This window comes from Ambystoma mexicanum, chromosome 3p, assembly GCF_040938575.1.
Source record: "Ambystoma mexicanum isolate Mex_15411 chromosome 3p, UKY_AmexF1_1, whole genome shotgun sequence".
In the NCBI taxonomy this organism is placed as follows: Eukaryota; Metazoa; Chordata; class Amphibia; order Caudata; family Ambystomatidae; genus Ambystoma; species Ambystoma mexicanum.
Genome location: NC_090925.1, coordinates 1,206,036,370 through 1,206,050,568, shown reverse-complemented (window position 1 = coordinate 1,206,050,568; position 14,199 = coordinate 1,206,036,370). Strand labels below are relative to the sequence as shown.

Genomic DNA, 14,199 nt, shown 5'->3' with positions numbered 1-14,199 from the left:
TCTGAGCGCACCCTGAGCTGGCGCTGCTTGTACAGTACTAGCGTACATGTGTAGATAAAACTGGGGCTCCTGGCTAGGCCCTGATCTACCCAGGCAGGTTTGAGACTATATAATAATGATGTGATCAGGGTGGCTGACATGACATACATTCCTCACATTACCCCTACATGAAGAAAAACATTGCTCCTGAATGCTGTGTGCGTAAAAAAACAGCCTTTTGCCCCAAAGCTTTTAATACATAAAATATATTCTTCAAATCAGTTTTTCAAAGCAGGACACACATTCATAACAACATTCTGTACAAAATACACAGATGCTCATTCCAGTTACGTTGACTGGAGTTGAACACAGGTATCACCCCTTGCAAAATCTAGGGAATTCCATAAACAAATAACATGTATGTAGAGTGCACAACAGTACACAATTGACAGTGCTGATAATACAAACTGGAGACAAAAACAGGTAGTCGACACTACTGTGTTTCGGCCAAATTCATCAGCCATTCAATAGAGCTGGCAAGTGGTTGGCTTTCATCAGGACGGAAAAACAGGTTGAAATGGAGGTGCGCTACTGTTCTTGTGTAGTCAGGTTTGATACGGTATGTGCTTGTCACATTTCCCCTGTGCAGATTCTAGGAGATTGTAGCCACAGTTTTATACGGTATTTCTCGTATGACCGAGTGCCCTTTGATGGCGTGATTTATTCAGCCGAAGCGCGTTTCCAATACTAAAACACTGGTTTTGTTCCGAGCGAGTAAATCAGCAAACAGCTCTGTCTCAGTGGAACGGGAGGTGCTGCAGCCGAGTGCCTGTTCTGGAAACATGCTTTGGCTGAATAAATCACACCGAGGACATGGATCCACACGTCCATCAATAGGACTTCAAGATCCAAAGCCCACGGATTTCCATCAATGGGCACTCGGGTATACGAGAAATACCATATAAAACTGTGGCTACAATCTCCTAGACTTGTGGTCTCGCGCAGAAGGGATGTGACCAAGCCGTTTGGGCTAGACTGTCCTTTTTGGGGTGGGACCAAGCCTGATTTGCATATGGTCTTTCCATTTTTATAATGGCTTGGCAGGTAAGGAACTATGGTCTGGAGGGTTGCCCAGAGCAATGCCAGAGGTTATGATTAATTCCAAACCTTCCAGCCATCACCTCTTTTTCTTTTTTTTTTTGCATTTGGGAATGTTAAAATACCTGAAATTGGATGAAATGTAATTTGAGATTAATTTTGTTTTAATTATTTATTTGTTGTAGTATATTGACATTCTCTCTGAGGATTTTTACCTCATTTAATTCTCATTCTTTTAATTAAATAAAGACATTTTTGTATTAATGTTTTTTGTTAAGGTTGAAACTTTGTTTTAGCAAAAATACAGTAAAAAAAAATAGAGAGAAACGTAGATATCATAATAATATCAACATGATTAAGGCAGCCGATGAATGAGATTGGAAGTCTGTCGATTTTGGCCAGAGGTGTCTCGCATTCCACTAAAGCTTTGGGAAAATTGGCTCTGAGTAACACAAGATGGGTCATGGGTGATCTCTTACAACTGGGTATATGAGTGACTCAATAGTGCTGGCTGAAGAGTGAAAGTTGGTGATGTTGCAAGTCATTGAGAATGGCTTATCTACAAACAGTTTATAAACTTGACTAATCCAACAGTGACAGAATCCGGTACACAGACATCTGCCCTGATTTGCCTGTTGGGTTTAGAAAGCTCTCCACATAAAATGGGATCTTACCCAGAATGCCACTACTTGTTTTCCTAAATTGTCATCCCAAGATTCCAAACTTTATTGTTTGAAAGCGGTAAAATATGTATGTGCACGGTGCATTATTGTAAAATACATTTAGTAACGTGGTGTGTCACTAATATTTTTAATTTGCACCATGCTTGAAAGGGAATTTGTTTTATGGTTTTATTATTATACGATCATTCTAGATCATAAACTAGTGGCTTAATTCCTTCCGTGTGCAACACATTATAGTAAACCATTTCCTGTACGGAACGTCTTTGATTGGCATGGCCTGCGTAGTCAGTCTGCGACTTTCCATGAATGCACACTGTTAAATTATCCCTGTTTCCGGCTTGCCCTCTACTGAAAACAATGGTGCCCAATAAAGGCTCCCTTTCTGAAGCACATTTGGCAGTCACCTGTAGCATTTTCCTGTCTAAATGTCCTTAATCCTTTTCAGGGGAATGATGGCGCTAAGGGAGACAAGGGCGACAGTGGTGAGAAAGGCTACACTGGTCCACCGGTAAGTGGAAATTAGGATACTGAGCAAACTGGAAAATCGTATTCTTATATTTTAAAAATGTGTGATTTCTTTATTGTACTTCTAGGGCCTGCCTGGTTCCATAGGACTTACCGGATTACCGGGCGCCAAAGGAGACAAGGTATTTTATCTGTGCATGCATGCCATGTTATTCAACGCAGTGGGCCTCATTATAAGTTTGGCGGTAGCCGTGCCGGTAAAACCGGCAGGTTGCTGGCAAACTTCCGAAAATTTCCGGTGCCCGCGAATGGGCAATTACTGGGGCATTCCGGCCCCGCCGGACCCGGTATTTGCCCATTTGCGGGCGCCGGAAAAAAAGATGCTCCCCATTACCATTCGCCCCCATGGGGCTGTATGGGAATGGGGAGGTCGGATGCAACGGCACCGTTTATAACGGTGCCGGTGCATTCAACATGCTGTGCTCGTGGGTGCCTTTCTGCCCGCCAGGTCCGACCTGGCGGGCAGAACGGCACCCACAAGCACAACTGGTAGTTTGCCGGTCCGGGAACTACGATACAGGCAAGCTTACCGGTAGCGTAGTTCCCGGGCCGGCAAACTTATAAGGAGGCCCAGTGGTTCTGTCAGCATCTAGTTTATAAAGTGCTTAGAGAGAATCACAGGGGTAAAGTGGGAATATTGATCATCCTGGGAGTTGCATTAGAAGTCGCATGTAGAGCATCCAAAATGAACAAACATCCCACCTATTGCTGTGAATGGGTCACATTACCAAAGACCACCAGCTCAGTGTTGTATTGTGATGTCAGTGGACAGGGACGGCATTGAGTGCATCCTTCAGTTTGCACACAGGTTCACAGCTATTTTGCGGCTGGGAGTAGTTGTTTCTTTGTTTTGTCTTATTCGTATTTATATAGCGCACAACAGCCCGAGGACATCATGGCACTTGTTACAGTATAATGCTTAGTTACAGAGTATGCATCATGCGTATGTTACATAATGAGCTTGAGCAGTGATACAATATATATACAAATTTACAATATAGTTATATTGCATTTGTGTTTATATTACAATATACATGACAGGAATAAGGTAGGAAGTCGCATTACTCGTTGAGGAAAGTGATCTTGAGGTTGTTGCGCAAGACTGAGATGGAGGTTTCAGCTCTAAGGGTGGCAGGGAAGCCTAGACCTCCAGCTGTGGCTCTCTTGATGCACGGTATGTGTAGTTGGTTGGTGTAGTGAGCTCTGGTGGGGCGAGTGGAAGTGGTTCTTGATATACCTTCGGATAAGTAGGTGGGAGCAGTGTTGTTAATGCATCTGTGTGTGATGGTAAGGATTTTCAGTGTGATGCGGTCTTTGACCTGTAGCCACCGTGCTTCAAGTCTGCCATGGGATATATGGTCTCTTCTTGGGATGCTCAACGCGGCTCTTGGGGCATTGTTTTGTGTGGTTTGCAGTCTATGAATGTTCTTGGCGGAGGTGCCAGCTAAGAGAGCGTTGCAATAATTGAGTTTAGCGCCTATAGTTGCTCTCGCTATGGCCAAGCGGTTGGGAGCGGATAGGTAGGGTTTAGTGGTGTTGTTGTGCAGTTCCTCGCTTTGCAGGGGAGATTATTGAAATAGACAGCCAACAAGGGTGGTGGGTACTTTGGTGTGGTACATTTAGTAGGCTGACAACGTAAAAAAGGATTACCTGATGTGGTTGTGGTATAAGTACAGTGCTACAGCAAAAATATACCATATTTCTTTCCTTGACTTCAGGGGAAACAAGGTGAACCCGGACTAGATGTGAGTATTAAAGACAGTTTAATGTTATGTTTTAAAGAAGCATTTCGTGGATGCAAAATGTTCCTTGAATAATGCCAAACAAGTTAATGTATGTCTTTATTTAAACATCACATATCTGTCAAACAATACATTAATTGTGTTCCTTCAATGGGTGATTGAGTATTGGGGCAGTGGTATGCTTTCTTCTAAGCACTACTGTATGGGTTGTTTTCCCTAAACTGTTAATGTACTTTCCACTTTAGTGTTAGTTTCTCCATGTGGATCCGTATTATTGTCAAATACCAGAGAGAGGGGGGAAAGGTAAGTATATTTGCAAAAGTGAAGGACCACAGCGAAGCGAGTTAAGAGGTAATACTCGTACAGGAAAAATGTCCTTCAGATTTGCATTCATGACAATCAAAACTGGAATGGCAACCGCGGCTTCCATCACTAAAATGAGAAGACACAAGGGTGGGAGATGAGAGTTGGTGACAGGGCCCAATCTACTACTCACCTGAGTTAGAAATCTCTCAGGTGCAGTCAACATCCAAAGTTGCAGGAAAACAAAGGTGGGTTACGACCCAGCTCGGAGGGATACAAGTGGAGCCGTCTAAATGTTTTTACATGAGATCCTAAATTGCTTCTTGCTTTGCTGCTGGCGTGCCCATAGGTATCAATGTTATTGTATAATGCAGGAAGAGAGGGGAGAAGTGACTTTTCAAGGACGTGTGTTCCTTTTTTGGTTTAATTGACTTGGAAAATAGGTAATAACAGAGGGTGAAGGCAGTCCTAGGGTAAGGGTCCCTCAACATAAGAGCATTGTTTGACTGAGTGACGTATACCAAGTGGTGAAAGGGTAAGCGTGGGAGCCTATACCAGAGACAGGGTCTGGCAGGACATACGCATAATTTAATTTTGACAGCCTGAGACCAGTGTTTACACATTTACAGATTGCATAGAGTGGTATTGAGGGCAGGTGGGTCGGACAGTTGGCGTGGATAGCTTGCTTTGCGCAGGAGGTTGGAAGGCTTTTGGGGACTCCTCCCATCACTAGCAGGGAGCATGCAAGGATCGTTTTGCAGAGTTTCTTTGAAGAGACCACTTTGATGTCTGGGGCGGCACATTCCGGAGGAGGGGGGCAAGTAGGGGAAAGGAGCAAAAGCGTGAAGAGCACAGAAGGGGCAGGGAACTTCTAGGTTGTTAAGAGACAAGGAGCAAAGTGTTCGCGTGGGAGAGGAGCAAAGTGTTTGCGTGGGAGAGTACTGATATGTCAGTGAGGTAGCAATACCATGGGTGGTTTTTTTAGAAGTGTAGCACAAGTTTACCATAAGAGCAATTTTGCATGGAGAGCCATCAAATATCGTGCTGGTGATAGAGCTGGCAGAGGATCTGGGAATGTTGAAAATTGTGCATGTGGCAAAGTAGAATACTTTGTTGATCTGAGCACAAGGGCAAAGGGGTAGATAAAGAAGCAGGCGTGTGCAATTGTCCAGTCTGCCGAGCTTAAGAGTAGAGATACGTGTTTTATTTCAGGGGTAGAATGATGCATGAGGTGTGGGCAGATGTTTCTAATGTTTAAGATGTTGAGTCTGGCTCCAGGGGCAGCAGACATGGTGAACCGGAGAGTTTAGGGACACTGAAAGAAAACCCCAAGTTTGTGAGCCATTGGGGAGGAAGAGGAGTTTAGGGAGAAAGGGATGGGGGAGGGGAAAGTGGGGTTGGTGGTGGATTCAGGGACAAGGCTGGCCTCAGTATTTCAGGAGTTGCACACGCGGTAGGGTCGATCCATCCAGTGGAAGATGGTTGATGTAATCCAGATGTACTTTCTCCACAGGGAGTTAACCATTGCTACCTGCTAGTAGGGTTGAACTCTATGCAGCAACCCCCTCCGGACGCGCTGAAAAATATATCAGGCAAACTACACTACTACAGACAATGCAAACACGAGTCTGCTACATGCCAAAGCCTCCAAAGCGGAGGGGCGGGGGGAGGAGTTGGAGAGTTGTACATGGGCCATTGCATCTTGGACTGAGGTCTGTAAAGCAAACTTCAAATTAGCGGTGAGAGAAAAACACCACATTTGCCTGGGGCTATCCGTACTGGGTTCTCCATATTACTTCACTTTCACTTTGTACAAATGCAACCACAAAGTAGAGACTTTCCCTGCCTTCCTTCTACCAGGAGCTCCGAATAGGGAATCTGTCTCCTTGCATCCTGACATAGATATCATGGCTCCACCGTACCAATTCATCTGGTCATAAAATGCAGTCAGTTTAGATGTCCATGGCTTAGCTAGACAACTAATACATCCGTTGGTTGCAACATTATTGGGTCCCAAAGGTGTAGAGTGCGGTGTAGAGTGCTGTTCCATAGGGTCACATTATTCTAGTGCCCAGATCTAGCACTGGGGCTTTGGGAAAGTGCCAAAGAATGGGCGAGCGGTCAATATACTCCTCTATATGGCGGGTTGACTGATACCCGGTTGCAGGAGATGCATAGCAACAACTTCCTTGTTGTGTATTTAGTGACCTAACACTGCAAGGGTATAATACACGTGGCTATTAGGTCCATTCGTACTTGCGCCGCAACCTTACCCCAGGCCACGGAGACCGAGATTGTGTATTCTATTTTCCGCTCTAGTTTGCCTCTGCTGCAGGCCCATCTGATTCCCACCTGCACAAGACTCCTCAAAGACGTGTGTATCACTCACTGCACTGACCAACCGCCCACTGCATCAGAACGGATGTGGTGCAGGTCAGCGATAAGGCAGTTTACACGGCTCGCATGCCTTCTTGTCATCACCTGCCAAAAGGCAGCTGGGCCACAGGTCATCTGGGTGTGGGGCCCACTCACAGCTTTCTTTTTTTGGCCCCAAGCCAGCAGCGGTGGCACTCTCATTGTACATGTCTCATCAGGGCACACCTCTGCTGCAGTCTGCGCTCCTTAGCGCGCTCCCAGTTAAGGGGAGATGTTGATACTCGCCCAAATAACAGAGGCACTGCTGACTCTCGAGATCCTCCAACTCTGCCGGGATTTCGAGGGGAGAGTTCGCAGGGTGACTCTCAGTGTCAGAGGCTTGCAGGAGAGAAAGAGGTTGAATAAGTCGGAGAGGTGAGTAGAGGTGACAGTTTCAAGTTGCTTACTATTTTCATGTTCAAATGAGTCAACTGGATCAACGGATGGGTTGGTAGAATGAAGGATGAGTAGAAGTTGAGTGGGGGAGAAGTGGGGTTGAGAGGAGGGTGTGAAGAAGATGGGAGGAAAGGAAAATGAGGAAGGGCTGGGAGAGACAGAAGGGTGGACAGGGTGTCCTGTATTTTGGTCATTGTACTGGAGAAGTGTGAGGCAAGGCCACCTGCAGAGAGAAGGAAACAGAGTGATTCTTAGGTGGGGAAAGCATCACGTCATTGATCATTTGTGAGGGTGTTGGCATAGAGCGAGGGAACAAGATTTCTGTGATAAAATGGCTTTGATTTGTTGAGAGCTGTAGTCTGGATTAGTACAGAGACTTTGTAGGCAGCAAGGAGAGAGCAGGATCGGTCATCCCACCAGTGGCATAAGCAGTCATGCATATTTGTCCTGAACAGCTGGCGAGATCCATGATTGAGGGCATGGGTGGGTTGGGGTAGAGGAGCGGGCAGTGTAGTGATCACTGAAGGTGGTGGATACTGCAAAGTTGAATTTTGTAAAGGCAAGATCAATGAGCATGTAGAGGTAAGAGATCTCTGATGTTAATGTTGACTTGCTCGAGGTATGGGCCCACACATTCAGGCTTGAATTTACGTTTGGTGATAAGCTGAGGAAGGGGATAGGAGAGGGGTGGAGGAATAGAGATTGTGAAATGAATGAGGAAATGGCCAATTGTGTGAGCAGAGCAGACCAGCGCGGAAAATAGGAATATGAGATTGAAAGAGTTGCCGTGGGTTGGAAGGTTATGTAGGTTAACTAGTGAATTGTATGGGGAAGTGGAGTCAAGTTGGAGCTGTTGGACCTTAGACACATTGGAGTGGTTGGGGTCAGAGGCGTTGCTAGAGGGGAGGGCTGAGGGGGCTATAGCCCCGGGTCTTTTGGTTGTAGCCCCGTATAGAAGCTCAGGGACTACAACCAAAAGGCTAGCTAGCCCCGAATCCTGCCAGCCCCGACATTAGCTAAGCCCCTGGTCTTTTCCAGACCTAGCAACACCCCTGGTTGGGGTCATCCATAATGATGGCAGGGACATCTGCTGGGAACATTTTGAGTAAGAGGTTAATATCAGAGAAGCGATTGAGTGTGCCCAGTGGGCAGTAGATGAAGGGGATTGTAAGAGGGTGGGAGTGAAGAGGTGGATCGAGATATGCTCCAAGGAGGAGTGTCCTTGTTGATCAGGAGACCAACACAAAAACTGTTTTTGGTGAGCCAGGGAAAAGCGAAAGATAGAAAGTCACTGTGAAGGGCTTCCAGGGTGGCTGTCTCATGGGGGAAATCCAAGTTTCCATGATGGCGCTCATTGAGAATTTGGGGTGACTGGAATTAAAATGATTGGTGAAAAAGGAGTATTTTCAGAAAGATGGGAATGTCCAAAATCCTAGCGTGAGGTCAGTAGGGTGGGGTAAGAGGTAGAGGAAGTAGGCGCTGGGGAAGATGAAAGGAGGCATCTAGAGAAGATGAGGATGAGTCAGTGGGATGTAGAGGAGCAGAGTCTCCTGAGTGGAGATTGGGAGGAGAGTGAAGGATTGGGATGGGAAGATGGGGAGAGGTGAGCAGGGGGGATGGAGGTAAGGTGACAGTTAGTGGAAGCCATGGAGGACAGCGAATGAGAGAGCAAGAGAGATAGAAAGAGCAAAAATAGTAAGGAGGAAGTCGGATTGGCGAGAGCATGGTAGGCAGGGGGCAATTAGCGATCTTGTAGGGGGGCCACGGGGTACTAGAGAGCCATAAAATGCAAGCACAGGGTTCTAGTTGACCCAAAAAACTATTTAAAAAAACCTAGGGTCTCAGGGTCATTGGCGACCAAAAAATTAAATTTAAAAATGCAGGTGGTATAGGCATAGGACGTCTGCCTCGCATGGTAGTTCTGCATGGATGTGAAACTGGATGGAGGGGCAATAGGGCAGAATGGGTGGTCGTAGCATCTACCAGGACCAAACAGAACTTTCTCTTCACTCTGACACCAAGCGATGTGAGGCCTAGGGCTTGCCTAATGTGAGAATCATTGGATGGCCATCACCATACAGGGATTAGGCGGTGTCAGGGTGGCTGGGATTTCCGTTGTTGGATTGGGGGAGCAGGCTGATCAGCCTCTTCTGCTTCTCACAAGTTGTTCTGCAGCACTTATGGAGGGCTTGGATGATGCAGGTGAGGGAAGATGGTAGGATCTTTATGCTCAGGCCATCGCCATATTTAGCCTATTTCAAAATGCCCACCTTCTATGGAATTCAATAGTCAAGCGTGCAAGCTGTGATGGTGGATGGGATTCCACTTTTTGGAGTAAGGAGCAGACTGCTTAACCCCTATTATGCTCCTCTCAGGCAGCTATGCATCACAGGCAGTGTTCAAGGAGGACCTGGATAAAGCAGGTGATGAGAGAGGGTGGGATATCTGTGCTAAGAACAGGGCTGAATTTACCCTGTTAAATAATGGCCGCCCAGTGAGAGAAGTTAAGAGCATGGTGAAACTGGGACACAAAATAGACTCGGGCACCCAACAAAAGTGTACTGCATTCCCAAATCACAAATGTTTTTTTTTCAGCTGGCTGAGAAGTTTCTTGTGAAACATTTTTGGGAAATGTGTGTCAAATTATAGCTTTTTAAAGCACAGTGAACAAATAACGTTCAGGGTGGGTTGGGAACCAAAAGAGGCCCTGGAAAGAATTTTCGAAGTCACCCCATATTACACATTTTCAACGATCTCAACCCCTTTCCGATGGGAAATTTTCGAAATACCACATAAAAAGAGGAACCGGGTGCAGAGGCCTACAGGGACATTTCCAGAGTTCCCTATTGGCCCGTCCACTCCTGATAACATTGATCAACTAGTGTCGAAGCTAGCTGTGCAGTAAAGTCATCAAATAGGCACATATTGGCTCACAAAACGAGCTCACTCTGGCCTGGGGCGTCCGGTGTGCAGTAACACCTGGAGTGTTACAATTGCCAGATGGGATTACCACAATAACTGATCTCAGGACCAAATAAACAGACAGACTCAAAGAATATGGCAAAATACTACTTTATTATCTGTTCAATAAAGTAGGGAAACCTGGCGAGCAAACCAAATCGCAGCTCACACACTCAAGGCATTTCAATTACTCAAAAAGGCTTTATACCTCAATGTACATCAGCTATGACGTCAACCTGCATGACAAATAGTAAAAACTATCAGGCGGAAGGATTGGTTAAGGGAACATATATACCTATAGTACCTTTAGGTGTTAGTAACATCATTGGCGGCCCCCTATCAAGTAGGCACAGCTTGAACCACCTCTGACTATGTATAATACAGATAATAACAGAATAACAACAGCGGATTGGTTCTGCAACAATGTATAGTCCACCATTACATAGGCCCTCATGATTGATTGGCACTCTCTTCCAACCTTGGACATTCAGCTTGTTAGCATCACGTAAGCAAAACGAAACCCAGCTGTGGGGAACAACGTCTGACAACTGTCTGCTTGGCCATTTAGCCTACTATCTCTCATCAGCTAGGCCTTAAGTCAAGGCTGCTTCTTTGAAGTTGACCTTGCTGACTGTTCTCTTACTCTGTACTTTAAAGGGAGTGGAGGTGCATTGCTATCTTTGTCTGGAGCTTTATGAATAGGCCTCGTTTTCTGGTCTTGCACCACATGTGAGGAGGCCATGATTTGTCCATTGTTCCCTTGTATTTAGTGCTATTTGATTCAATTATATTAGGTGCTATGACTCTCCTCTGCCTCTGGAGACTTGGCTGCTCGATCTTGCATGTGCTTTCCATGTCTTTAATTGTACAATACTTGGCGCTAACAAATGTTCACTCCTTTGCTTAATCCAAAAGAAATATGTCCTGTGTACATGGCTTATCCTCTTTGACTACGTCCAAGCCTTGCAGTTGCCTTTTGCTGCGGCATCCTTGATCTCAAGCCAAACAAATATGATTTGTTCTTGCACAAATTTGTAATCCAGTGCCTGTTAGCTCTGCAGTCTTTGGTTTTCTCCTTCAGACTTCTCACTTACTATTATACGAAGCTGACGTCCATTTTCTCAACATGGCTGCTTTACCTGTGTTGTATTTTCTTCATTTAGCAAGCTTGTATATGTCTTATCTACCTTGTTGTTATGTGTATATTCATCTACTGCATCTCTTCTCACTTATCTTCTCAGTGTATATGATTTCTTTGTATTCGCATATATGTTCACTTTGTCACTTCAGTCACATCTTCATTCTTTAAATATTTGTATATCATTTCAGTGCGCCTTCATCTCTTCTCTTCATGACGTCACTTTATACTTGTCAGACTTCACTTATAGCTCTTCTATATTCAGTGGCGTCTGCAGACTTCCTTCTAGTACGTCGGTTTGATGGTGCATTTGATACGGTTGTCTAAGCACATAACGTCTGTCATATCTTCTATGTGGTATTGAGATGATACCAGGTGTCATGCACAGTGTTTTTTTGCTGTTCCTCCAATATGACGGATGTGAGGGGGCGGGCTCTGTAGATGATGTGTACATCTGCCTCTCTCCGCCAGCCCTTTGGGTACTGCCGTATTACACTCAAGGCCAGTTCAAACCTGGTTAAGAGTCAAGACCTAAAGAGAAGACCAGACTATATCCCAGTATATAGTCTGAGTACAATATATTGTTGTGTATGTTACTTAATGAAAGAAGAGTAGGGGTTGGCTTTTCTTAATGAATAGATGCAGAGAGAAGTATGTGGCAATAAGACTGTCTGAACTCACACCCCATGTAACATACCTGTGGGATCTGCTCCCCAGTATTACATGGGAATAAAGGGCAGTTGCACACGCAGCAGATGTAATGCCTTATTGCCCTCTCAGATCAGTGTGTACACCAGTGGTCAAAGTGGGTGGGAGCGCTGCTCCTCTACTTTTTTTGTTTTTTGTTTTTCTGTTCCAATAGTTTTATTTTAAAAAGAAAACGTTCCCGAATGGTTAACCTTTTAAATAAAAGTGTAGGAAGGAGTTGAAACTTTCACTTCAGTGCGCTGCACTGAGCATTCCCTTAAATGGCAGGTGTTTGGGGGTTTTAATGGCAGGGGGTGTGGCAATGGGATTTGTGTGGAGTGGGTGCAGGCCAGCAGGGAACATAGTCCCACTAATTCTTTTCACACACTTCGACCACTGGTATGCACACGATCTCTCTAATGGTGTTACAGTTGATATCTCCCCACTACACCGACTGTGTCATCTCTCCCACCCCCTCTTACCTTGTCAGCACTTCTGTGGTGCTTCCCTTCTTGTCCGCAGGTCATGTCCCATCTCGAACCCCTTCCCCTTTGTCCCGGGTGCCCGAGTGACTTCATTCGTTTCACCGGCCATTTCTCCAGTTGGCCCCTAACCCCCTGTCTCTCGCACCCCATCTCTCTAAACTAGATCTCTGAAACGCTCCATCACTTGTATAACCTGTACGTTTTTGCAAGCTTTTATTATGAGTTCCTCGAGTCACATCACCACCTTCGATTCCTTAAGTGAATCTGTGTTTTCGTTGAAAATGTATTTAGAAATGGTCATCTGAAATATAGTTTGAATGCACGACATTTGAAAATTGCTCTGCTTAGCTGACATTAAATTCTCACACACAGGGTTTCCCAGGCCTCCGAGGGGAAAAAGGAGACAGAGGAGAAAGATCTGAAAAGGTACAGTATCAATTGAAAGCTGCACATTTTTTTAATTATACAGTGTTTATATCGAAAATGTTCTATTGAAAGATCATATATTTATCTAATATGTTATATCAAAATGTTTTACAGTGTATGCATTTATGGGTGGGGTAACGGGTTAAATATTTTTGGAAATGGTTGGGGTGGGTTTTTAGGGGTCGGAAATGGGGGTTTTGGGGGACCCACCCCCAAAAATACATTCAATATAAAATGTTTAGATATATAATCATTCACCATATCTCGTTATAAAGACATGTAACTTATATGTCTGGTTATTTTGAGTCAAAATATAATTGTTTTTAATAATGTGTACTTGCAAAACCTGTTTACAAAGAAGTGCTATATGTCATGTAGATCTATAGGAATAAAATCTCAAATATTAGTGCAATCCATATTGTCTGATGGACCATTCTTATTTCCAGTCTATTCAGAAGAACGTACGGAACAAATAGTATATAGTTGGAACACCAATATTGCAGAGAAATGTGCACACATTAGTCACCAGCCATATTCCGTTCTTTGGTTACCAATACATGTATTTTAGTTATTGATAGATTTCATGTTCAGCGTCCTAGTGGCAAACGCGATGGGGTGCGTGGTCCCCTCCTGGTCCGTTTGTGTGAGAACAGCTCCCAGCCCCACGGGAATGGCGTCCACTAGCAGCTACGTTTTATGGGTTCTTTTGAAAAACGCCATTGTGGTGTTAGTTGTCAGGGAGCCTTTGATCCGCTGGAATGCATCAGCATGCTTCTGTTATAACGTCCATGGTGTACTTTTCTTCGTCAGCTCTCAGAGCGGGCCGTGACTGTTGCTAGGTCGGGTATAAACCTGCTGTAGTATGTGGCCATCCCCACGAAATTTTGGACCTCTGTTGATGTGGTTGGTGGCTCATCATTTTTGACATCTGCAACTGTTTGCGGTTGGGTCGGGGTAACTGTTCGCATTGAAATCATAGCCAAAGAATAACACCTCTGGCTTGCTGAATTCACATTTTTCAGCATGTAAGGTCAACCCTGGCTCCTCCGGCCTTGTTAGTACTGCAGCTAGCTGTGCGCTGTGTTCCTCTTCGGATGTACTGTACACGAGAATGTCATTGCTGACATTGGTGGCGTGTCCTGCAGTACTCGTTTTGAAAGACCTCGGCCACTGGCGAAATGACAATGTGGTACCCCCGGAGCCCCAAGTCTGATGAAAGAGTTGTTATGTACCTACACTTCTTGGCTAGCCGGATTTGGTGGTAGCCAGAAAGGAGGTCTGACTTGCTGAACACCTTTGCTCCAGTTAAGTCGACAATCAGCTCGTTGATGGTGGGTGTTGTATGTCATTAACATCCAATT

The 14,199-nt window shown here is 45.1% G+C and overlaps 1 protein-coding gene across 1 annotated transcript in view; it reads left to right on the top strand.

The window, feature by feature from the left end:
- COL23A1 (collagen type XXIII alpha 1 chain) overlaps nucleotides 1-14,199 on the top strand; it is a 395,547-nt gene that overhangs the window by 345,039 nt on the left and 36,309 nt on the right. The window contains exons 20-23 of the mRNA XM_069652640.1: nucleotides 2,206-2,268; nucleotides 2,354-2,407; nucleotides 4,004-4,030; nucleotides 12,785-12,838. Coding sequence (XP_069508741.1) covers nucleotides 2,206-2,268; nucleotides 2,354-2,407; nucleotides 4,004-4,030; nucleotides 12,785-12,838 — 198 coding nt within the window. The remainder of the gene's footprint in view (nucleotides 1-2,205; nucleotides 2,269-2,353; nucleotides 2,408-4,003; nucleotides 4,031-12,784; nucleotides 12,839-14,199) is intronic.